General features: G+C 45.8%; 1 protein-coding gene across 1 annotated transcript in view; it reads left to right on the top strand.

Moving 5' to 3' along the window:
* The window catches only part of LOC144149009 (uncharacterized), a 31,184-nt gene extending 9,514 nt beyond the window's left edge, over positions 1 to 21,670 (top strand). The window contains exons 5-8 of the mRNA XM_077680537.1: positions 608 to 662; positions 4,838 to 4,881; positions 13,419 to 13,512; positions 16,783 to 21,670. Coding sequence (XP_077536663.1) covers positions 608 to 662; positions 4,838 to 4,881; positions 13,419 to 13,512; positions 16,783 to 16,922 — 333 coding nt within the window. The 3' untranslated portion in view covers positions 16,923 to 21,670. The remainder of the gene's footprint in view (positions 1 to 607; positions 663 to 4,837; positions 4,882 to 13,418; positions 13,513 to 16,782) is intronic.
* The last annotated feature ends 5,351 nt before the right edge of the window (positions 21,671 to 27,021 follow it).

The following is a 27,021-nucleotide window of genomic DNA, read 5'->3' as shown; positions in this document are numbered from 1 at the left end:
TGACAATTGACGCATGGCAACTATGTAAGCGAGCTTGTCCCCTAATCGATAATGTCACCGTCCTTATTACCACAGCTTATTGACCTGGTTTAAGTCCGTTTTGCAATTGCTACGTCAGACCCTACGGCCCTGACGGACAATCTTGTTGGAAACGTACCCATTTCTTGTATATCCCGGCCTGTATCCACACATGTATCCTACTGTTCCTTAACTCAGAGTGCTCCACGAGTGTACTACAGGCTGCATTACTTGTAAAAATGATTACGTTTTCGTAGTTTCAATCCTCGTTCACAAATTGTTGGTTCACTCCGTTTGCGGTTGCATTACCTACATTGAAGGAATGTTTTTCTGACCTTACAATTGTAAAATCGATTCACTTATGGCACAAGAATGTGTAAAATTTCCGTGTGGTTCGCAGAACCTGTCTGGGTCCTGAATACTATATCGCGGTTCCCCTAAAATGGATGCAGTGGTACTTAAATATTAGAATAACATTATCATTAACATTCATGGGGTGGTCTGTCATGTAAATTAAGAAATACTAGGAATTGTCAGGTGCCAATTATGGGGAGGGAGTTTCATGCCATGCAATGTTTAATTTTTTCAGTGCCATGAAGGCTACAAATGCCGGCTAAAAGACTGCCCCAAGTCACCATACGAATGTAAGAAAGAAGTATTTATATATTTTGTGCACTGTAAAAAGTGAATAGGGATTGAAGAGCGCTTTGTCCAAGCATTTGTACTTTCTTTATAAATACGGCAATATTGTACAGCACATTTTTCTTTTTTGAACTCGAATTTAGTAAGCAATCTAAAATCCAGGCTAGGATGTAGATGCACATCTGATGTTACTAAATGAGAGTAATTTAATATCATTAGTTGTTACTTGCTCAATTTGTAATAAATCCTTCAGTGCTCACCAAGGCTCCACAAGACAGCGTTATGTTGCGTCTACACTATCATCTGGAATGCGTTCGAACCGAATGTCACTCGACTTAAATACGCACGTTGGGCAACTCCCCTGGGGTGTAGAATGACATTCGGCTGAACTGACAGTCGAGCCGAGTGAGCATCCCCAGCGGCATTTGAGGCTCTGGAATGCCTTTTCTCACACTCGCGTGCACAGTGTTTATTGTGCATTAGAAATATATTTCTTGCCTAATAAATCAAACAAAGAATTTTTAATTGTGCGGATCTCTTTAATTAATTTAGATTAGTATATCAGGTTGTAATATTTCTATATACTCAACACCAGTGCGAGCAAGCGGCAAACCAGTGTCGGAAGACATCCCAAAACATGCGCCTAAATGTAATAAATAACTAGTATAATTGTTGTTACAGAATTAAGTAAAAACACACCAAACTCTTGCCAAGGCTTGCGTTATTTGTACTTTGATATCCTTTCGGTGCCAAGGACTGCACCTAAATTTGATTGTTACATTAGTGTATGCAATCAGAATTCGACGGCAGCAGCGCCACAACAGAATGACGCTTGCTTGCAAAAGCTTACAACTGCCATCCAAATTGTAGCGGAGTACACCAGATTCTGAATGGCATTCGAAGCCCCTAATTTGAGGCAAATGGCATTCGGTTCGAAGGGATTTGGGCTGCTTGTGTAGACGGGGTAGTACTCTACTTTAAATTCACAAAGTACGTTCCTCGTGGTTTTGACAACCAAATGGGCTGCAGGGTTTATTTTATTCACAAACGTGATTATATTTCCGCAGTAGCTGCATATCTATGTAGCCATTGATTATGAAAGCATTTCTGAAAAGGACATCTTTATTAAACGTGACAATTGTGTCTACAGAAACATTCGCAGAAACTGTGTACATGTGTTTTAGAAACGGTTGGTGTATTTTAGAGAAATCTGACTCCATTACAAACAATGATATGTATCCGTCACAAGCGTCACAAGCTGGTTACCGGTGACCTCTCGCATTCATGAGTGCATCTTGTGTTTGCAAAGTTAAGACAAATCGTCTGGATCAGGTTTCTCACACGGAACTGCTTTCCTCTGGTTTGAGCGGGGCAGGGCATAACAATGTATTCTTCTTTCACACTACAACTGGCATCCCCGCCATGCAAGAAATTATTCCTAAACATGCCGGGAACATTGAGATAGCCACATCAGTAAAAATGATCACAAAATTGGGTAGTGCAAAATGGGCCTTACCCGGTGCTTCCTGATCTAAATTGCGTTATTATTTACCCCGTCTGACAAATAACACCCAAGGTGAGCATCTTTCGTCGGGAAATACTGAGTGTTTACTTTATATGTGTAATTGAGTAAAAGTAACGCGGCACTAGTAACGTATTGCGTGCAAGCGTGGTTTGAAGAAAGGAAAAAGTGCACAGCTACAGTCAGATGGATTATGAGAAAAGAGTTCGGTTGGATACTGTACCGATTTTACAATTCAGCATATAACTGCTTGCCGGATGTATATTCCGCAAGCAGCCAAAATTTGATTTCTCAAATCAGAAATGCTTTAGTTAGAGTTTGTGAAGGTGTTTCATATTCCAGGGAACGCTCAGGTTCACTGCCGTTTCAGGCAAATGAGCAGAGCGCGAAGGTCTTGGGGAATGCACTCCCTTTGCTCGAGTTTCTAAATATTCTTCTTCCGATCGTGTTATTTATGTCCGTGACATATAGCCGCCGCGGTGGCTGAGTGGCTAAGGCGTTGTGGTGCTGAGCACGAGGACGCGGGTTCAATTGCCAGCCGCAGCGGCTGGTTTTCTAATGGAGGCGAGAAGCCAGAACCCCGTGTGTACCAGATTTAGGCGAACATTTTAAGATCCCCAGGTGGTCAAAATTAATCCGGAGCCCTTCACTACGGCGCGCCTCATCACCTGCATTGCCTCAGAGCACTAAACCGTACAACCAACCAAGCAATCAATCACGTGCTTGGCAAAGAAAAGTTGTTATGTTTAATTGGTGTAAAGCGTTATGGACACCCTTCGAGTCTCTACGCTGGAACGCAATAAAATGTAATGGTCACAGATAAATAGGAGGACTAATATTTATGTCCCCCTCCATTGAAAGTTTCTTCCTCGTTGAGCAATACCTGCCCTTACCTCAAGGAGTAACGTCACAGAAAGGATGCATAAAAAGGGCTGCCTTGCTAGAGTTGCCGCATAAGGAACCATTCGGAAGAAGGCGAATTAACACAGCTCAGAGGGAGTGTCCCTTAGACTGCTGGGAGCGACACGATTTCTATTCTTTGACCAGCCCTTCAGAAACCTCTTCTGAATTTTCTTCCGTGGTTGTCGTGTTTTTGTCCCACTCTGAGTCATATTATTTTCTAACTGATTTCGCCGATGAGAACATCATACTAAACGTTTGCTATGGACAAATGTTGAAAGCAAACAAAGCTTCGAACCAATGACCACATAAAAATATAAACAAGGAGGTCATAGCAACGCACACAAAATTCTGTGAACATTAATGCTCTAGTCATGTCAAATGGAAACGAAGCCTCGCGGAGTACCGCGGCTTTCAGTTAAAAACTCTACACCCCTTCACAAGCGCTGCTAATTTCCATGAGTAAAAAAGTGAACAGTAGTGCGATTGCGGATGTCAAAAACGTCTATTCAATTTCAGCTCTAAGTGGATTTGTTTATGCTGGCAACATACCTAGTATTCTTTTAAGTCTTCCCAATTATCTTTTTTTCTCTCCTTGAATTTTACATTTATAAATATTTTCAAATGCTTTAAATTTCCTTTTTACAGCAGCGTTTAGTTATATTCTGTCATTGTCATTCCTGAAAATGTGTCTGTGCGTTTGTTAGCGGATGATTGTGTTGTTTTAAAACAAATTTCCTCACCGTGGGATTATGTGGCTTAACAAGAAACACTCATCGCTATCTACAACTGGTGTCAGAACGGAGGCATGCAGTAAAACACTAAAAAAAATTTGCTACTGCATATCACCAGGAAACTAAGTCCCAGTAATTTCCTGTATACTCTAGGAGGCACTAATATAAGCTATGCAAACAAATATAAGTACTTGGGGGTCTCACGAGTAAGCTAACTTGGTCAACCCACATATCTGACATTACCACTTCCGCATTACGTAAGCTATGGTTTCTAAAAAGAAAACTAGCATCTGCACATTCGCGCACTAAACTTCTGCCCTATAATACCTGTGTTCGTTCGAAGATTGAGTATGCTTCCGTTATTTCGGATCCGCATACCAAGAAAGATTTTATGAATCTGGAACGTATTAACAGAAAAGCAGTTAGGTTTATTTTTGGCAAATATCGAAGGCTTGATTCCCCAACCACCCTAATGCAATTAAACGATATTTCTACATTAGAATGTCGGTGAAAATTCAGTCTTCTTTCCTTTCTTTACAATTGTTTGTGTGGTAATGTAAAAATTGATCTCCCTGACAGTGTGAAAGAGCTATCAGCACGGGGTACTCGTCATGGTCATGAACGTGCTCTAACCCCAATTTTTGCCCCATCAACTGCATTTAAATATAGTTTTTTCCCTAGATCTGTGGAGCATTGGAATTGTTTGCCCTGTGACATCTTTAATTCTAGTAGGTTTCTTGGTTACGTGGAGCGTCACCTTCGTTCGTAACTTTTGTTTTTGTTGTATTGTTGTCTGTTGTTTTTTACAATTATGTTTCGATGTACCCACTCCTGCTTGGGCCAGAACATTGGCCTGCATTATTGTGAAATAAATAAATAACTATACAAGATCTTTTTATACCACTCATATTTGACCGATCCGCTGCTTGGGCGTGTGCCTCTCACCCAGAAACATCATCATCATCAATCACTAATGCCCCTATTCCGTCAACCTAATTTTCACAATTTTTACGTCTTGTAGGCGTTATTCTTGAAAACCACGAAACCAGGTGCGGAGGAGAAAAGGTGCGTATTTCGTTTGTGTATTTTTTATCATCTTGGGATTGCGCAATCGCATGTGTCGTCCTGTATGTGTCACAGGTGTCTGCTTAAGCGCAAGCTAGTCTCAAATCTGCAACTTAAGGGACGATAAAAGGGTTGATGGAGCAGTAACGGCTTTATTGAGCTCACTGACTTGATTAAACAAGGACATACTGGTAATAAGCCGTGAGGCCGTGATGATTACACTGCGGAAGCGAAAACCAGCGCCGACTAAAGTACACAAGGGAGACGTTGCAGCCCCTTAGTGTGACTTGTCCTCCTTTGGTAGGGCTAAAGTTACGTTCATTGTCGTTTGATCAATATATGAGGAGCTTTTTTCGAAATGACTGAAATACGCCAGAACAAAAATGCAGAAACCAGAGAAAATTTTGTTCAGGAGCCTAATGCAACAATGTTATACTGCGCTCATTTTCACTACCGAACCACAACAAGCGGCCTCCATTGTTAAACTGACACTGCACCACTCATGACACACTACTCGGAATGTATTTCGGGGTAAAGTTTATTGACCCAGCAAACTTTTCCCGCAATATTTAAATCAATTCATCCACTATCGCCGGAGATACGCGAGATGAAATATCGCGCATAATCGTTGCTTCTTAACCAGACCGCGGACTACGCGACTAAAGTTGCGCGCTCTCTCCCGGACATGATGTCGGCGGCTCGTGGCGTTCTCTTCGGAGGCCTTAGATATATCACAGCCTGGGCAGTTCTCAATTTTCTTCCCGCATTGGGGAGGAGTTTGTTTCCGGCCTGTTGCAACAAAGAAGCAGGCACTCTTGATACCTGCTCGCAAGCGCGCGCTCAGGCTGGTAGGGCGTTTTTGAAGCAATAAACGCTTGTTCTTTGATTGAAAGAGCAGCATTGGGTTGGCCACTCAACCTCCGGTCGCACAGAAAGCACAAAAGAAACGCCAGAACTATTCGCACATATTCATGCCTAGGAGAGGTTGGTGCGCAGCGCCGACGAAGGCTGATAGTCACAAGAAAGGCGAAAACTAAACCATGAAATCACAGCCATGGCTGTAATAACGTTATTACAGTGGCGCATTATCACAGAATTTGCAGAGATCGTGGTTGGTTTATTTGCGTTATTAACAGCGAGTTGTGAGCTTACTGCTTCACGTCCACGTGTAATATCTGGCTCAGGTATTCCTGGAAGCCTAATCTGCACGTTGCGGAGGTTTATTTGCAGTGCTCAAAGCGTGTTTTAGGTTCCCTTTGAGGTCAAAATACGCACCGAAGAAGCAATAATGTTTTCTGCGGAGCGTAATACATTCATCACACAAAAGAAAGAAATAATTAAAATGCACACGCACGTTCTGTTTTGGATGCTTTAACTGTTTTATTTTGCCACACGATTTTACTCAAAGGGTTTTTCGGGTAAGAACAAAGTCAGTAGTGCAAATGTTGCGTAATATCCACACCAATAGTCCCCTGGAACACGACACCAATTGATGCATGTTTAGCGATACCAAGAGGTGGTTGCCCCTAAAACGATATTTTCCTCAGCAGCTACGCACAGTCCATTTTGTTCGTTCGACACAGGCAGCTTGCATACTGCTCTAAACAGATGACAGTTCTGAGTTTGAACTGGTAACCTTGTACGACGGCCAGCCATGGCGATAATATTTTCCAGTTTGAACTTTCGAAATATTGCTGCATAGTTTTCCTTTGTACCCCTATGAGTCGCATGTTAGAGGGACGTGTTAATAGCCGGTATATTTAGAATTCGATTTGGGAGCAGATACTTTGTGTTAAAGAAAGCAAGAAGCTCTATGCACAGTGGCCAATTTTGTGTCTGCTTGTCTCCGGTAGGCACAATTACAATCTGAATAATTTTACTGTCATCGTTTGCATAAAGTTACTTTTAATGAGAGAAGCTGTGGGAGAACCTTAGTTACAGATTAACACACCGACTAAAAAAGCTCGTTTCCACTTCTTAGCGTGCATAGCCCGTGCGCGTAGCATGATTTCCGCTAAATTCATCACAAAAAAGGCAAGTTTCGAGAAAAACAATAGAACTTAGTGATTCTTGCATGTCTTAGTAAGGGACCTAGACAGGGGTAGTTATAAAACATACTTATGCTGTGATCTGAGGTGTGTAACTTGTGGCATCGTAAGTGTCGGCTGCTAAATTTCGCTTTTTATTCAATTCTACCCTTGTATGAGAAAGCTATTCTCACACGGGATGGCTTCATAGTGAGCGGAACTTATAGGTCCGCAGAAAAACCTTCTATCTAGTAAAGTACATGCAGGTAATTACCTGTTGGCGTAAATAAGAAAGCAATACAATAGTACCACAGTGAATGGTCTGACGTATCTGGTGTGCGCGAATGTCCTGAACAAAATATCTTGTGTAGCACATTTTGTGCTAGTCTGTGTGGCATAAAAAAGATTTTATGCACGAGATCACGAGGATTGTAACATAAGGCGTAAGTGTTTCGACATTGGGGACTCTACGCCAACCGAGAGGTTTTGGAGAATACCGGCTGTTCTTGTATAGCGTGCGTAAAATTGTTGTTCATACACCTGACGAAGCACCCTCTCCGCCCCCTCCCCCCCCCTTTCTTCACGACTATTAAGAGGCACATGTCTTGCCAAACAGCTACGACAACCACACAGAAAAAGAATACATATAAAGGGTTCTTGTTCGTTTAGAGGAATGTTATATCTGTATACTTCCATCGGGGTACAGTAGAATCTCGATAAATGGAAATCGCTTAAACGGAATTGCCGCTTAAACGGAACAGTTGCCTGGAATTTGGTTGGTTTTGTTTTCAGATAACGTAAAAAAACTCTCGGTAATCGAAACTAAAATTTCCGCATCACCGTGTAAACGGAACCAGAAATGGAACTTGTGAAATTCACTGGCATGAGAATCAGCTTTTTACGGTTCCGGCTGTTTCATTCTTGTTTTTTTTTTCTTCCTCCATGCTTTCTTATCCTTGTTGGGCTCGTAAACCTCGTCTCGTAAGTGGTTAGCCGTGTTAGCGCAACGAATGCAACATCGCAGTTCTTTTTCCAGTCGTTCGGTCTCGATTCTAGACGCCGAGGCTACAGGGGTCACCTCCTGTCGCCTCGTTCGTGCCATAGTTGTGCTATTCGTCCTTCATTACCACGTCGCCGTCTTCTACATTCGGTGGCTCGTAAGCGCTCGCGAAGTTAAGGCCTCTAGCCTCCGTGAAGATGCAGTTGCAAGGACTCAAACAAAAAGAATTGACGCATTTTGTAGTGCACAGCGACTCATTGTTGCCAAATCAACTTTGTGAATGCTGTGCCTACGCTTCTTGTAGTTTTCCTGCTTTCTGAAAACTATCAGCTACAGTCACTTTCTAGTGGTTAGAGGTCCATGAAATGCCCTTAGAAGTGTGTACCCACATAAATTTGCACCTTAGAACATCTCTCTCAGTAAACGCAACTTCTGTTACACGGAACTAATTTTTCCGGTCCCTTGAAGTTCCGTTTATCGAGAGTCTACTGTATTTTTATCCAAGGCGATTTACTCCGACATCGTTTCTCCGTAGCGCAGACCACGTCCTATAATGTTTGTACAGGACGCGCGTGCTGCGCCGTGTTGCTTTTCTTTTTGTTGCAGGGCACAGTCGACAAACAAGCCGGTAGGCAAACAAGCCAGCAAACAAAAACCAATCAGCGGTTTTGCTTTCTCCAAACCATAGTTTGGTATAGTGGTATTTGAGCGTTACCTTGAATTGTAAGCGCTAATGAGCACGTGCTTGTCGGAAAATGTATTCGTCACTTCTAGGTTAGCTGAGAAAATTTATTGTTTCTTAATATACAGAAAATAGTGTCTTCAAGCCAAGGCCAGTATATTTTATAATATGTTTCCAACTTTATATTAAGAGAGTAGCGTTATTAACAGTCAACAAGGGCCGCTCTGATTACAATATCCGGACTTAATGGTGATGGAATCTTCTTGCTTCTACGCCATGATAGTATCCCCGAGAAGTGCCGCTTAAAGGCCTCCAGCGCCCCATTTTGCAGGAAGGCATGAGTAAACCCACGGTGACTGCTACTGTAGGCGACGTCCGCTTCAGTGATTTGCCGGTTGCAGAAGAGATGTCCGACACACAAGTAGCGTGCCCCAACTATTAACATATATGAATATGAATTACGGTGTCCTGGAGAAAATGGTCGTTATTTATAAGAGGGCAACAGTTAATACCCGATCGGAGTATAAAACGATTGGTCTGCATACGCGCGAGTATATTGTGATAGGCCAGTGTCACGAAGCACAAATTTCTCATGATTCCTCATCCTACACGTTTCCTAACAATGCCTCATTAAGGCGTTCCTACTCACATGACAATAGCAGAATAATGTAAATATGTTTTATGCGCTCACAACGTACGGGAACACCAGTTACGCTTGCCGATGTTATAATTTCGACGCGGCTCACATTAATTGGCAAGCGGCCCTCCAAGGAGGACGTCCTTGCGACAAACATAACGTACGTTACAAAAACATTGGTTCGGTAAGGCAAAATCCTATTTTTGATGAGCATGTATTCAAGATTAATGCTGCGTAGATTTGTCCAGGGGAAAGCATTACGCAAGCTAATCAAATAGGCGTAGGGTTACGTTACACACCATGGCGACGGGGTAGTTTTGCGAGGTTTATCCTTCTAGAAAGCTACGCGCTGCAACGATCATCGGTCAGCGCGTACGCAAGCATGTCTGATTACCTGTTTGGAGACTTTGCTATTCGTAGTTGGTAAAATGAAAACACTGTAACGCTGTAGCACCCTTGTTGTATCTAGCCTAGTGAAAGGAGCTATAATATTGCGGTTGCTGTGATCCAGTGGGCCGATATGTCTAGCGCGTTGCACCATACCCTCCGTGCTCAGCTGCCAATGGCACGGTGCGCCGCCGGCAGCTGATCGTGAAGGTCATAGCAGCAGGGGGCAGTTACAAAACTGTGACACCATCTGGAGTCTTTAGGGGATTGCGTAGGTACGTGATAGACCGAAAATTCTGGCAAGCGCCTTGCTGTTCTTGTTCGGTGCTCCCATGCGCATCTGACTAGTTCAGCTGCCGATCCATAGAATACGGTAACAGCGTATGTTGTTGCTACTGTAATTGCCTGTCGTTCTCAACACAGCGCGTTGACTATTCGTTCACCGCATGTCCTCAGAGGTACGTTTAAAGGCGATAAACTTTCTTGGGAATCTTAAAGACGAAAGTTTTGATCTGGCTTTCCATAGTGGAAACACTAAACAATTGAATATAGGAAACATTTATTGCGTTTATCACAGCAGCACCAAGGGAGGAGGGGAAGAGCGTGAGAGGTGGGCGGGTGGAGGTAAGACTTGCGCAGTAGTGTCAGGGTGGCAGAAGACTGTCGCCTTTCGACGACATTTGAAGCGATCCTAGCAGAAACGGCCCATTTTCGAAGCAAAGCTTTCTACTTATACCAGCCAACGGTGTCTTTCTACTTATACCAGCCAACTCCATACCGGGCTCGGGAGGGGAAGGATGCTTCTCACTCACAGAGCACAGCGTTGATGACGCAGCCAATGGGCGCTATTACCGAGCGTTCTTCTCGCGCCCAAGTCTGCTGACCCCGGCGTTCGCGTCAGCGGGAACATACCGTCGGCTTTGTCATCTGTTTTAGCGATGTTCGTTTTTGGCCTGTTTTGTCACAGCTTCGCGTCCATTGCGCACTTTTACGACAGCACCTCCTGGTAACACAGACCCGAGGGAATTAGTAGTCACACGGCAACGATACCTTCAGGATTGGTTTGCAGGGCGGCAAAACAAAATGTAGAGACTACCTACATACATCTGGCCGCTAGAGAAATGCTACTTTATGCGCACTGCTTGCCACGAAAGGGACTCTGTTTTCTAAATTGGTGAATACCAATTCGGTTGTGTTTTGACAGGTAATAAAATGACGAAAAGGGCAACTGGTGCTGATAAATAGTGGTTATAAAAGTTCCCTCGGCTTCTTTGAAATTCTCAGATTTACCAAAATAACCAGTTTTAATCGGTACAAATGGGAATCACTAAGCTCACATGCTTAATTGTTTCGGTGTATGCGCTTGTGACGCGCGGTGGTGTAGCCTGACCTAGCACACCAGGATGGCTAGGTTCCGCTGTATCACCCTTCGAAAGACGCTCCTCTCCACTTCCTTTCTGACAGGCACGGCGCTGGCTACAGCGGAAGCTTCCGCCGCTCTAGCGCGGCCGTGGCCGACGCGTATGCGTTAGGGCGCCTCCCCCACCAAGTCCAGGTAACGCCTGGCGGTATCTGGTTTCACTCTTTGTAGATCCACATGCGTGAATTCAAGGGACATAGCATGGGCAATTCTTGTTGGTGTCGTTTAGAGATTTGGTTTACAACCACCTCCACAGTGCGGAATGGAGCCATTTTTTTTAGAGGGGAGTTGCTTTCCGGGATCGTTGATGAGCTAGAAGATGCAGAAATGTAAAATTGCGGGGTGAAAGAGTTATCGAGGGTAAACTGTAATGTGACCTATTGCTAAGATGCTACGGCTATAGGAATGCAATTTGTGATGGCTCGTGTCCGCCAGAATGAAAGGCCCTGTACGAATTGCGGTTAATGTTTTCCCACTGCCCTGGAACCTGAAGATGCGGGAGAGAATAATATTTGAAATCACATGAGGGCTCGCTAACAGTGATGCTTGTGGGCATTCTTAAAATTGTTGCGCTTATTTAAGGTAGGCAAGTTATTCTGTCTGTGATCGAAAGCATTTCGAGTAACTAAAGTGCACATAAAAATTTTAAACGTGATGATGATAAATAAACTTTGAGTCAAGGGGCTGGTATTGGGGCACTCGCCCGCTGGGAGGCATGCCTAGTCCGGGATGTCTTTGACCGTGCTGGAGAAATTGAAATAAAAGTAGCTGAATTGCAACTAGACGGGCAGAAGATTCCACTTCCGAAGGGCCATTTCAAATCGCGGGGAACACGAGAAAGGTTGCGCTTCATGTATTGCAGAGGTCCCGTATTACTGGCCCGTACGGCGCGGACCAGTAGCGACTGGAGGTTAATGGGGAAGGACATCGTCCTGCAGTGACCTAGTGGGCCGTTATTCATGGGGATGATGATGATGATGATGATGGTTGTGGTGGCCAAGTTGCATTCGAATGGAAAAACCTTGATTGGCCGTGAGTTTTTGAGGGCTGGTGGTATCGCTCCTTGGCAATATACCTTAGTACCTGAGTGCGCGTGTTTGCCGCACGGGACTTTCACTGACAGTATTCGGGCTGTGTGCAGTCAATGAGAATAACTTTGACCGGTTCTGGTCATGACTCTTCGAGGACGCCGATTATCTCGAGGATGTTCAGTATACGTATGTTTAGGGACGAATACCAGGTGTTACAGTGGTGCCATCTAGAATAGCACTGCTAAAACAAACCACTATTTCGGCTGCAAATTTGTGTATAAGTGGTTGATGCAGTGCTTGCAAAGTGCACGTGCCTGTGAAGAAAAAAGAATTCAAAATTGAGCGCCTACACTTCTCAAGAGACGCAGTAAGGCTAAGAATTCTAGTTTAAATATTCCTATTGTTTTATTTGAAACGCTGCTTAAGTCGCTATCTACCTTCATTATTTAAGTTATACCACGATAGGATACGTAAAAAGATACACCTTTATTAGAGCCCCAAAATATTACACCTTTATTTGAGCCCCAAGATACTGAACATGCATACGACATGCTACAACGAAGAAACAGTAATTTGTACTTGCAAAGAAAATGAATGGTGGTTTAACGGGTTTATCGAGTGGAGAGGTGGGAAGCGAATGTGCTCCCAGCTACTCCATTTCACCAATACAGGTTCATAGACCCGGCTTTACAAGTTCACGGTGCACAACAATTTCGTGAGTACTTATAGTTGCCTATATAATGTCCGCCTGGGTTGGTGCTCACTGAGTCATTGTAAAAGAGCTAATACGTCACCTAATACTTTGTCGCTCTTCTTGTCAAGGTCACATACACATTCAGGGCACGAAAAATCTTATTTTGAAGCCCAGCATCAGGTCATGGTCCTAGTAAAAATGCTAAACATACCATGTAATGTAATGTTTATGTAATGGGAGTTTGTTTAAACGTTCACGTCTTTGCCATGAATATAATGGACAGTCTAGCATCACGTGGGAAACCAGTTCCTCGGGCGCTCTGCATGCACATAATGGCTTCGCACATGCGTATGAAAATCTCAATTAGAAAAAAAAAACGAAAATTGCGAATCGGCAATCACCTCTTTGTAATTATGCACCAACTCGCGGAAGCCCTAACCATTTCACGTCTCTTTTCGACAATATGATCCCCTCCAAACTCCAGTGCCTCCGCAATCCCTTACGCGCTGCAAAAGAGAAAAGCAGAAGTTTCTTATGTAAATATACATGGTCGTAGAGGTTTTATCAAGCGATAGCAGGTCTGGAATGAATAGTTGTGTATTCGCCAGAAACTTTGTCAGCGTGTTTTTGTCTGCATGCGGTTTTCCATTGTTTTTCAGGCTCCTGTCTGCAAGGAGGGTGAAGTCTGCGCTTACGTTTATCAGAACATCCACTGCTACGAGTGCCCATGTTACTACACGCACATGGTTTCGTGTAAGCTACCAATTCAGTAGTTATTTTCAAATAGCATTTCTTTATAACAAGTCTAAGCAGCCGAAGTTCTGGGTGGCTGGTACAGAAAGTTATGGTAACGTCTGGGGTAGAGGTGGTCTAGGCGCGGTGGCCAACGTCGGGTGGATTACAATCTTGGGAAGCGGGTTCATATGCATCTTGCTTACTTCGTGCGCTGCGCGTCCATTGCAATAATTCCTGCTGTAGAACGTTGTCAAGTACACATATGCTACATGCGCCACTGTCTGGGTATGTATAACACTACAGGGGTGTAGCCAGGTGGGGAGGCACACCGGGCCCGTGCCCCCCCCCCCCCCCTGCCATTGGAAATGTTTCGTTCCAGCCTGGGGTACGGTTTAAGTAGCCTGAAGAACCACCTGAAGTCGCCTACAGGCGCTGACCCTGCAGTTTTAAGGACATTCTTGCTCATATAAAGCTGACCACAAGCGCTACGTCAACGTCTGATCCCTGCGCCCGCTCCAGATGCTGTACATGTCAACATATACAGCCCAAGCGCATTTCGCACCGTATACACCGGGCTGCGCCGAGAACATGCCGCGAGCAGATGGAGACAGTGCAGCTGTTTCGCTAGCGGAACAGCACGGCCGGAAAATGGCGGAACAGCAGTAAAAGCCTCATATAGCATACATGTGGTCTGGACTTTAGCGTGTCATTCCTTGTCTTTACACTGGTACAAAGTATAATCCCATGACAAAGTGTGACACTGTATTTTGTTCAGTCAACATATCATATGTTGACTGAACATATCAATCCTTGATATGTTTATTTTTCTAGAGACATCACATCTCATTGTATAATGTAGTTCCATAATTTCTGCTTTATGAAACAAAACGGTACAATTCTCCTTATTTCGGAGCTTTGTCTGTTTGGCCATATTCTGGTGCTTCATTGACCTCCCTCTTGGTTAGAATCAGCATTGTGTACTTGCTTAACCGGAATTTTACTGAAGCCGGACTTTTACTGTCTGTTCGATTTAACGGATAGAAATAGCATGAAATTTAAGAAACGTGCAACCAGCTCAACGTTCGACAGCAGTGCAATAAGGCGTGCCGCTGAGCAAAAGTTTACTATTCACGTTACTAGCCCTAAAATGACAAAAAAGTCGATTACTTCAGGATAACGCCGCACGTTTGCTAGCTTCACCGCCATAATATACGAATGTGCTGCACGTGCAGTCCACACGATTCGAAGGTTAACGCGGGAAAGCTACTCTTTCAAATCAAGCAGACCGAACACGAGCTTTACAAATCTTCCATGCCAGTTTTATTATCGTCGGCGTTGATAAAAGGCAACGAAGTCTGTTCTTGATAACAACGAATGCAAAGCTTGAAACCCAAAGGGTGGCAAATAAGTCATGCGGGCCATTGTCGTAACATAGAACAGCCAAAAAGGAGACATCAGTGCGAACTCTTGATTTTCATGGTTCTGAAACAAAACCGCAGGACCGTGGCACACATGGCTACTCGATTCTGGGGCGATAACCTTCAAATCGTGCTCGACTGTACTTCATAGGTGATAACAAATCTTAGTAGTTCCTCGTCTAAAGGAGAGAGAGAAGGCTCTTTATTGAAAAAGCAGAGAGTTTTGCCGACGTTTGCAATCGCCTTACCAAACCCTTGTAAAGTAAAATCTAAAGCACGCCAATCCTGACAGTAAACACCCAGTGTTGCCCATCACTTCTGCCTGACAAACCTCGGGTACCGCGCGCCACTCACGAGCACACTTATGATCAGGCTCACGAGCGCATGCCCGCATAACCGCCTGCTATACGGACGAACGAATCACCCGTGGCCTACTCATAGACCGGCGAACGGGTATTTAGGTCATTATCACTATTATCATCATCATCATAATCTACTGTGGGCTTTACTGTTAGCGTTCAGCATACACAAATCGCATGTTAAAGTCAGTCATTTCAAGCATCGTTTGAAAAACAACGTGCAAGAAGCCTTACCTACATATTTCCCCATCTCATCTTTTGGTAGACCGCTCCCCCCCCCCCTCCCGAAAATATTTCCTGGCTACGCGCCTGTAACACTGTATTCGGATTCAGAGCAGACGCCCTGCTTTGTTATTGTCGAAACTAAATGTTCCTCGCTGCCGAATGGAGGCGAAACGCGCAAGGCCCCGTAAGTCCGGATTTCGGCTAACTTGAAGGATCCCGTGGTGTTCACTGTTTTCTCTAGCCGTCCACAATGGCGTGCCTGATAGCCCAGTGCAGCGTCGTCACGTTAAACTACACAATCAAGCAATCGAACAATTATTCAATCAACAAATTATTCAATCAAGCAATCACTGGAGCGTTCGGTGGATTTATGAATTGATCAGTCAATCTTCGAAGTTGTTGGCCATAACCTACCAAGTTAGTGATTGATTGCAGTCTTTGATTGACTGAAACGAAGGAGTTAATTTGCTTTGTTAAGAGTTTTCTGATATACCTCTGTGGGTATACGCTTCTTTGTAGGCATGATACCCTTTGTCAGGCGTCAAAGTATGCGCACATATTTAAAAGTTCATGGATTTTGTGTGGTTGACTGACCTAGTGCTGCCGCAATAAAAATTATGGGATGTATTTTAGGCATAATGTACGGTAAATGACAGCGAACGCTGGTGCTGTCTACTGGCAACAAAACTACTTGACAGGGACTGACCTGATTGTTTTCGCTGATGGCCTTTCACGGCTAGATTGAAAAACTGAACTTTTGTGAAATATAAGCAGGTAATTCAGGTTAGTTGCTGGTGATGTGTGGCGCCTACTCATTCAAACTTCTCCAGAGCCACTTCCGCGAGCATGGACCATCTCATCGAGAATATAATCCGCTTTAAAAAGTCGGGGGAGAGCTCGGACGCAATCGCACGTGCAGGACTGGTACTACTCGACCGCTGCCGTGGCACGTTGGTGTGGCCTTCAGCGGTCGCACGGTGCCACGCCGCTGGCGGCTGCAAGTTCACCGTACTGTTCACGTAGCTCAAAGCGGACATAACCGTCGCCACCACCAAGCCACGCTACGCGCGCCAAAGTACTGCGCACAAAAAAATGTTGGTCATTACGAACAGTGTGGGAGTGATGTCATTGGAATCATCTGATTAAAAGTTCATGTTAACAGTTACACAGTATTAGTGTTTAAGCAAGTCTGGTACCCACTAAATAACAAAGATATTTCTTAGGCGTAAAACAGACTTTACATTGCTTCAATATTTACTATGTGCACAACTTTCTCTTCACCCAAGGTGTCAAGATCAGCAAACTACGGCGCGCCTGTGGCCCAAACTCCATCGCTGAAATCCGTGCTCAGTCGAAGTACAGCTGCGACGGATGCAAGTCGGCAACAGCTGTGCTCACACCCCCAACAATCAGTCCCGGGCCCTGATAGTGGAAGGCTGACCACCACCGCAGCTCTCATGTCATGTGTAATTAATGCAGTCTGCAAAATACTACGAAGAAAACATGCCAGATATATAAAAATGTCGCTTGACCACCCTTGGAGTATTCGCGAGGTGATCAAGCAAAGCCCTTTTTACTGTAAGGTTGTAGACATCCAGAGTGAGATATGTTTCCAGGACAGTACGGCGCACAATACCTCTTGTTTCCGATTGTGAAGTTTCTCATCCGCAATGCTCTCTCCAAGGTAACGGGGTGAACTCGTTCTTGTGTCTATCCACGGAGTCAACAACAGACAATGGGTCACCGGACCTTGTGCGGCGGCATTATAACTTCCCAGTCGAAAAGTTGCACTAATAAATGTAGTGGCAAACGCTGCTCTAGGGGGACATAACGGGGAAAGAGGAACCGGAACTCAACGTTAAGATCCTTGCACCAGCCGCTAGATGGCGAAAGCAATCTTGGTGTCATGAAAGCATAGTAGAGTAAAGATGGATAATTCGAACTCGAAGGGGACCATAAAATTGTTCAAATTAAGCGGAGTTTGAATTAGCGGGAGGGCGCTGGAATGAATGGAAATCGCCCCACACTGCGCTGGCAGAACACGAAGAAGCCACATCTGGACTCGTTATCGCGAATTAGGCGCTACTAAACGCTTGTGGCCGGTGATTTTGTAAATGATGTTTCGTAAATAATAATGGCATGCACCGGAGCACTGGTGCCGGTGGAGTGGCACGCTCTGTATCCTGTTGCAGGAGCATAGCGCGCGCGCCACTCCCTTGTTTTTCTGTTTCGTTGTTTTGAATCTTTAGTAAATTTAGTTTGGTTTAATTTCCAAAACACTGTAATCACTCTGGGTAGACTTCTTCTGCCAGGAGCGATGGAAGCCAAAGGGTCAGAGTTCGAATTAACCCTGCTGGATACCGACGAGTTCAAAATATCGAGAGTTTTCCCCATTGAAATATACAGGGCTGTGCCTGGGCGAGGGCGTGAATTCAAATTAACCAGAAGTTCGAATTAACGAGATTTTAATGTACTTACTATTTAAATGGACGACCGACTTTTGTGGAGTTCATTACCACTACCTCACAAGAAAGCCACAGTTTTGCTATAGTGGGGTAACCACAAGTGTTTTCTAAATTAATTGGCGGATGTAACTTTAATTTGCCGTAAAGTACCTGAAATGTGAGGGTGGCGCCACGGTTTGACTTGACGAGGCCATAATGTAGGGTACGGGTAGGCCACACTCCTACCTGTACAGGCACAAGCACCTCAAGGGTCACCACACCAGATTTATCATTTCTAGCTGGGACACTCGATGCTACATGGCGCTACCAAGCAAAAGCGCTACCAACTGAAGCATGGCGAGCACATTAAGCAACTACGCAGGACGTGCGAATAAACTAATTGAAGACCTCAAAGACAGATACCTGAATACGGAGAAGAGTGTGGAGCAACCTGGGCTGTACAGAGGCACCTCTAATGAAGTCTTGGACAGGCCTTTCATCGACTCTGAAATACGAACGGCCATTTCTGAAAGTAATAAACAGAGTTCCCCAGGCCGGACACTATTACTTACAGACTCTTCAACAACCTGAGCGACAAATCCAGACAAGAGCTCCTCGGACACATGGACCGGACCTGGGAAAGCGGCGTGTTGCCAGGCAGCTGCAAGGAGGCAGAAGTCCGGTTCATCCCCAAGGCTGGGAAGTCAACACACATAGATAACTTACGGCCGATCTCTCTCACGTCCTGCGTGGGCAAGGTTATGGAAAGAATGGTGTTGAATAGGCTGCGAAAACATCTGGACAGCACTGATCAGATGCCGGACACTATTTTCGGATTTCGGAGGCACTTAAGCACGCAGCACGTACTGCTGCAACTGAAGGAAGAGGTCATGAAACAAGCCACCAAGAAATCGCCTAGAGGAATTTTGGCGTTGGACCTCAAAGGAGCGTTTGAACGTTTCCCACGCTGGCATCCTAGCCAACCTTCATGACACAGGCTGCGGAGAGCGGGGATACAACTATGTGCGGGATTTCCTGACAGGCCGCAGCGCTCAAATCAAGGTGGGGGAAGAGGTATTTCCACCCATAGTGTAGGGAAGAAAGGGGATCCCACATGGATCCGTCCTGTCGCCTCTTCTCCTTAATATGGCACTACTAGGCATTCCCAAGGCGCTTGCAGTAGTCGATGGTTTGGGGCACGCGCTCTACGCCGACGACATTTCGCTCAGGACAACGAAGGCGGCCTCCTTAGGGTGGATTCAAGATACGCTGCAAGCAGGCTCAGAGGTGGTTGGTAAATACGCGAAGGAGTGTGGACTGCGATTATTCGCCTCAAAATTATGAACTGTTGGTTGTCCGCCCTCAGGCGCCCAAGACACCGAAGGAAGACGTTTAGGTGGTCCTAGAGGGCGAAGACCTCATTCCAGGGCTCAGTGTTAAGATTCTGGGGCTCACCATCCAGGCAGACAAGGCCACTACGTCTGTGCGCAAGCTTAGGCACTCCTCAGGACAGATCCTGCACATGCTTCGGCGGGTGGCAACAACGTGGAAAGGACTGAAGGAGAACGACAACCGAGGCTGGTACAAGCCTTTGTGGTGTCAAGAATAACGTACGCCACACCTAAACTCCTGATGAACAAGGGAGGAAAGAGCCAGGCGGACACAGTAATACGCAAGGCAGTGAAACAAGCCATCGGAGTTCCCAGGAGTGCGTCGACAGACAAGCTCCTCCAGATGCGTCTACACAATACAGTGGACGAGCTGGTTGAGGGCCACCTATCCAGCCAAAAACAAAGGCTCAGTCACACTAAGGCGGGCTGCCGTGTCCTGGGAAGAATCGGCTGGAGCGTGGCAGAGCTGACCGATTGAGAACAGCTTGCGGCCAAATGGCTAGACGCAATCAGGACCAAGCCTTTCCCAAAGAACATGAATCCGGCTCACCATGGCGGCAGGCGTGAGGCTAGGGCTCGTGCCCTCAACAGGCTACTGGAGAGCGAAGACGCTGTCGTCTTCACGGACACCTCCAAAAACAAGGGGACGACAGGAGCAGTGGCGGTGGTGACAACTAGGGGCGAGCTGCTGACGAGCGCATCGTTTCAAATCAGACATGTGGAAGAAACGGAAGAGTTTGTAATTGCCCTAGCCCTGACCCTTCCGGGAATTCAGGCGTACAGGAACTTCCAGTCAGGCTGGGTGTCCCGGCGGGTGCTTCGCATCCTGAGAGACAAAACACCTCCAGAGAGCCATGTTGAAATAGTATGGGTTCCAGCCTTCTCCTTGGTGGAGGGAAATGAGTTTGTCCACCGACAGGCCCGCGCGTTAACGTACCGGGCAATGGTTGAGGAGGAGGCGAGAGGTGAACCTAAAGTGACCTACAGAGAGATAGTGCGGCACTAACAAGAGGATAGGCAGAAACGTCCTGCCCCGCACCCAGAACTCACGCGGTGGCAGCGAGTACTGTATCGACAGATTCAGTCAGGATCTTTCCCTCACCCTCGCTTACTGAATAGCATGTTTCCAAATCAGTACGACAAGACCTGCCCGTTATGCAAGCAGCTCGGTAATATTCGCCACATGATAGGAGAGTGCGACGTCAGCCCAAAACACCCACCCCTCATCAGCAACTCAACCACTAAGAACCCCACCCTTACCCCTAGCGAGCGATGAGAGATCTTGCGGTCCAGCCCCGCCTTGGGGGAGAAGGTGCGGCTGGTTACCAGGGGCCAGGTGGCGAAGGCAGCAAATGGAATCCTGTGAAGAGAGATCCACTCTCATCCAGTCCTGTTAGCGCTGACATGCTGCGCAATTAAAGTTATTCCTCCTCCTCCTCCGCGAAACCACTGAACAGTGAGTCGGTCTCTCTAAAATCTGCATTCAATCATACCTGATTCCGTTCTGACAGAAAATCATTACCAACTCAGTGGTACAAAGCAAGAAAAAAAATTAGCCCTATTCCGAAGCAGCGCGCGTCACTCCGCAGCGCTAATTTTAAGCGAGTGCAAGGATATCTTATAGATGATAACACGATAATGTGCGGTGTATTGGACAACATATATCACCCCGCACGTTATCCAGACCCTAAACATGAAAGCAATGCCGCAAGAGTGAGATATTATGCAAGTTTTGTTTATAAATACACCGCGAAGTCAACAACGAGCCTTCTGTGACAGGACCTGTCAAACACTGAGGCTGGTGAGTGGGAGAGTGGTCATCCGAAATAAAATCTGAAGAATCCACATCGTTGCTGGCGAAATCATTGCTTCTGGGGTAAAAAATAATCAGCAGTGGCCATAGTTTCTCAAACCACTTTCCGCTTTTGCACAGCGTGCAGTAAAACAGGATGCCATTTTCGCCCAACTCGCCGCTGCCTTGGGTTTAAATTTCACTCGTGACGCCATCTCCCCACGCCAAATGTAAACAAACTGCAACAAAACTGAAAAAATGGCTGCGTATCTGCTCCTTCCGTTGCAAATGTCGACGAAAGACGACAGTCGGCTGGCGCCCCTGCCAAGTAAGTGCCTCCATTCCCCTTCCCGCTCACCTGTCATGGTGTTTCTATTCCGTCTCGTTCCTCCAAAGATTGCACTCTAGAAATTTGTTCAAGTCAATTTCGATTTACTGCGACCCACTGCTCAAAGTCACTTGCCATGATGCCAGCGCTGCCGCACGGCGGAGACGCGCGTGAATCGAAGCACTCCAACGTTTATAGAACCACGTTGCCTTACTCAACGAGCGCTTCAAGCGGTACGTGGAACCCATCTAATGAAACCTTTCGTTACTGTTGCCGTTTGATTTTTTAAATGCCGCCTGGAGCTGTAGTAGCGCTGGCAACAGCAGGCGAGGGTTTTGTGCAGGTAATGTATTATTTCATTTCCTGTCGCAGAAACCAAGCATCCAAGTTTTTTTTAAAAAATAAAGGAACGCTCCAAATATTACTTATGTAGCGATTTTCTTCCTTTCATTTGCGTAATGATTTGTTTGTTTTAAACAATGTTGGCAATGATGAACATTGACACCGGACTTAGCCGCTTAAATTTGGCGGGGGCTATACGAGACTATTGCACAGTTTTCTTTTCACTTTGACCGGGCGGCTGGATCGAGTCATAGACAGACCGACAGACAGGCATACAGACAGACCTAAATTTATGCGGTTAAGTAGCTCTAGAAAGACTATTGTTATTAAAACTGGTTCCCAATAAGCACACCACCAATAAACATGGTACTATTGGGACAACTGACACCAGACGACGTCAGTTGTCCGAATAGAGCTGCTTTTAGTTCTTGCGGAAGGTTTGAAAATCATCAGTTACCCGTGAACTATGTCCTTTGGCCTGGTGACGAAGAGTTAGGAAGATTAGTCAACATTGCCCAAAAAAGATGGAGTAAAGATCGTTGCGACAGGGACGAAGAAGCAAATAGCCTGCATTCATAGACATAAACCATCGTAATGGTCGTGAAGGTTGCGTACACCTTAGATACATTCACGTCTTACGCGTTAGTGTAAGCTTCCTGTATTTTTTGTACGAAACACCTTACTGGTTCCGCGATGTCGGTATCTGCTGTTGTCTCGAGTAGTCACGGTACTAACCCCCGGGAGTCACGTTTTCCAACGCCTTGTGCCACAACATTTCATCTCCGTGGACAAAGGCGCGTAGTAACATAACACACCTGGACACTCGTTTTCCAATGCCGCGTGCTACTTCGTAGCATACTTATAAACATGCTGCCGAGTGTAGTACGAAGGCAACTTGCGGAAAACCTTTATCTCATTTATTTGCTTAAATCCGGTTCCCGCGAGAGACGGGGCCACCGCTTCGGTCAAGCGTGCAATTGCTCCTCCCACCGACACTTCTTAGGCGCCAAATCAGGGAGCGCCGTGTGGTAAGAGAGATGCTTCCAGTCTTTGGATACACGTTTACACTGCATGCTTCACCCCTTCCCAAATTTCTCCTTCGTGGAGATGGCCCGGGTTTTTTATAATTAGTTGCTGAGCTGTTGTACAGGCCGCAAGTTTGCAGTTACAATAAAGAAACCAGACCAATGATGATATTTGATAAGGGCATGCCATGCGGCTACCACCCAGCGTCCTCGGCACGTGCCGCGGCTTTAGCAAAAAAAAAATACTAGCGAAACCGCCTGTAGCAAGAAACTGCCAGTGCTCATGATACCGCGCCTCATGGCAACCTTCGCGTCCCTGACTGGCGCTGCGGCTTTAGCAAAAAAAGAGCTCCACCGCAGTCGTCAAGCGCTATAGCGCGTGTAAAAAAACTCCATCACTAATGCTATAAATTGAAAGGCACCTTGCTTGGGAGAGGTCAACGCAACCGCCGTATTCTGTAATAGCCTTTATTGATAATTGAAATATACAGGGCTGTGCGTGGGCGAGGGCGTGAATTCAAATTATCCGGAAGTTCGAATTAACCATGTTCGAAGTACCGGATTTTACTGTACTTACTATTTAAATGGAAGACCGACTTTTGTGGATTTCATTACCACTACCTCACAAGAAAGCCACAGTTTTCTATAGTGGGGTAACCACAAGTGTTTTCTAAATTGATTGGCGGATGTAACTTTAATTTGCCATAAAGTACCTGAAATGTGAGCGTGGCGCCACGTTCTGACTTGACGAGGCCATAATGTTTAATGCTGATTAAGAAACCGCAGAAAATAGAAAGATAATTGTTTTAGCTTGGGCAAAATTTTAGGTAGCGTTTTTATCCCATTCACCAGTGGAAGTACGTTGCTACGATGCTCGCTTCTATGGTGGCCAGCGTTTCTTTTGGCAGAGTATGTAATGCTGATCTATCTAATAACTCCGCCTTAGTCCGTTCTAGGGCCCTTTAAGGAAAACAGCTTCTCTGCGGTTCAAGGTGTTTTAAACGATGCCCTTTTCTTTGGGATAAACAGCATATACTGCACAGAGGGTATTTAATTGTCTGTCTCTTTTTTTCGAATCTGGGCCTCAGTACGCTGTACGGAGAGGGTGCCTACGCTGACGCCAACAATTATTCAGGGCTTCTTGCACTCACCCGCAAGACTTGAATAGCGAAGCTGTAGTAGGTTAGCATTTCCGGACACATAGTTAAGTCTCAGTATGATTGTTTAGTTGCCTAGTGGTGGTGCTAATAATCGTCGTCACATACATGAGAGAAGTGGTCGTCTTCGTCGCGGCGAGTGGTGGATGCAACGTCAGCTTCAGCATTGTATATCCACCAGCACTTCGTGATCAATACCAGGTCGTTTCAAGGAGGATTGGCACACTCGTAGCCATGTCTGCAATTATCAATGAAGGCTGTTACAGAATACGGAGGTTGCGTTGACCTCTCCCAAGCAAGGTGCCTTTCAATTTATAGCATTAGTGATGGAGTTTTTTTACATGCGCTATAGGGCTTGACGACTGCGGTGGAGTTCTTTTTTTGCTAAAGCCGCAGCGCCAGTCAGGGACGCGAAGGTTGCCATGAGGCGCGGTATCATGAGCACTGGCATTTTCTTGCTACAGGCGGTTTCGCTAGTATTTTTTTTTTTGCTAAAGCTGCGGCACGGGCCGAGCGCGCTCGGTGGTAGCCGCATGGCATGCCCTCATCAAATATCATCATTGGTCTGGTTTCTTCAATGTAACTGCAAACTTCCGGCCTGTACAACAGCTCAGCAACTAATTAAAAAAACCCGGGCCATCTTCACCAACGAGAAATTTGAGAAGGGGCGAAGCATGCAGTGTAAACGTGTACCCAAAGACTGGAAGCATCTCTCTTAACACACGGCGCTCCCTGATTTGGCGCCTAAGAAGTGTCGGTGGGAGCAGCAATTGCACGCTTGACCGAGGCGGTGGCCCCGTCTCTCGCGTGAACCGGATTTAAGAAAATAAATGATATACAGGTTTTCCGCAAGTTTCCTTTGTACTACATGCGGCAGCATGCCAAGAAGTACGCTACGAAGTAGCGCGGAGCATTAAAAAACGAGTGTCCAGGTGTGTTCTGTTACTACGCGTCTTTGTCCACGGAGATGAAACGTTCTAGCGCGAGGCGTTGGAAAACGATTCTCCCGGTGGTTTAGTACCGTGACTACTCTAGACAACTGAAGATACCGACAGCCCGAACCCATAAGGTGTTTTGTACAAAAAATGCAGGAAGCCTACACTAACACGTAAAGGTGAATGTATCTAAGCTGTACGCAACCTTCACGACCATTACGACTGCATATGTCCACGATTGCAGGCTTATTGCTTCTTCTTCGCCAGTGGTGGAAATCCTGCCGCCCATACATTTCCTCACCTCGGCACGCTTCCGCAGATTAGGCCTTCTACAATGCATGACTGAAACTGCGTGAGTAGGTTCACAGTTTGAGCACCTCCGGTACTCATGGAAGTGCCAGATTAGTCGATCACGAAAATGTGAAGTTAGCCTAACTAACTTTCGCTGTGGCGTACCAAATTTAAATTATTTTTTTTCACCGATGTGATCTGGCCCCCTTACCCCTTTGTGCATTTTGTAATGAAAATTAGACACATCAGAACTTTTTTCTCTTGTGCCGAAGGTTCACCTCCATAGGAAAAAGATATCTGGAAACACTTTTAATCAATTGGACCACCCAATTTCCGTTCCTCTAATATTATCACCCGGAGCGAAAGTCCTGGGTTTCTGCCTCAGGGATCTTTGCCGCTCTGTACACTCATTCAATTGGGAATCTCGCCGTCTACGGGTACCCACTATGTACACTATTCCTTCCCGCTCACTGCCTCTCCTTCACTGCCGTATCTTGCTTTATTTCTTTACGTAGTTCTCACGCTTGTCCTTCTGTCTATCCTTTCCTTTTTCATAAGTGTTGATATTATATTTGGGGTGGCCTCTCTGTTCCCGCTGCTCATTTTCTGGCAGCCTACTTATCTTTTTTAATCCTGTTTATATACACTTTTTTCCTAACCGAGTACTTGAAGTGCATAAACTTTTTTCTTTGAACCCCTAGCCCCGTTTTTTTCTCTCAGTTACGTCCATTTCCTGGCCAATCCCCCAGAGTGGGTACGAGCCATTCTTTTGGCCCCAACCAACCAAACTCGAGCTGGTAATTGGGCGGGCTCCTCAGTCCAGTACAAGAGAGTGAGTAATTTTTTTCATTTCATGGAACGTCATCACAAGTAGGCCAGGATTTGTTCATTACGTCTGAACAGATTGGAAAAAAACTTACACCATCTTCCCGTCGGGAACCCTGATGAGGAGGCGAAGCACCATGGGGGTTCCGTGTGGTTCCATTGTGTAACCTTTATATTGAGTGATTTGGTGTTTAGGAGCGCCAGAGTGAATTCCGCGTCCGGGTCCACACCGGTGGCAAAGGCACGCAAGTACTGTTGTGTGACGGTGAGTAGGCGGGGGTTCTCCAGGCGCCGAAACTCGTCCATCATGTTGTTGTCGATGTTGTCGTCTCTGTGGTAGAATCGGTAGTCTCCGTCAGCGTTGGTGAGGTAAAGGTTGATGACTTTGGTGCACCGGCTGAGAGTAACGTACACGCCCTCCTCTTCTCAGCTTTGTCTTCTTCTCCTTCTTCTTCAGCGGTTCCCTACGGGAAGATGACGACGGCGTTTGAACGCGACGCTATATCGTGATAGATTCTTTGGAGTGCCAATCCCTAGAGGCATCTTGCCACAGTCATTATCAGCGGTGTCTGGCCAGGCATGCGCAGTGGGGGTGCGGATGGCGGACAACAACGACAACGACAAGGGAGGGAGGGACACAGCCCCGAGCATGAGATGCTCCGCATTTAATAATAAAGAGCCGCTTGGACTTATTCATAGGTTTCGATACTTGTTATACTAAAAACAGGCACGTATGCTATTTATTGCGTTTATTCGCAAGTATATCAACCCTTCAGCACAATGTAATCATGTCATAACTGTTCGGGTTCAGATTCAGTTCATTACGATAGCGATGGTAGCGATCGAAATGCTTGGCACAAAAGCTGCCTTCGAGTACCCTACTACTCTAGACAACGTTGTCGGCGCCGTTTCGCTGTGGTGTAACATCGACCTCATTGAAATTACATGTGAATAAACAACGCACTCCACGGATATGCGCCTTCTTGTACGCAGCC

This window comes from Haemaphysalis longicornis, unplaced genomic scaffold, assembly GCF_048455015.1.
Source record: "Haemaphysalis longicornis isolate Haplotype H1 unplaced genomic scaffold, Haemaphysalis longicornis Haplotype H1 scaffold_8, whole genome shotgun sequence".
In the NCBI taxonomy this organism is placed as follows: domain Eukaryota; kingdom Metazoa; phylum Arthropoda; class Arachnida; order Ixodida; family Ixodidae; genus Haemaphysalis; species Haemaphysalis longicornis.
Note: the sequence above shows the minus strand (reverse complement) of the source record. Positions and strands in the feature narration are given on the sequence as shown.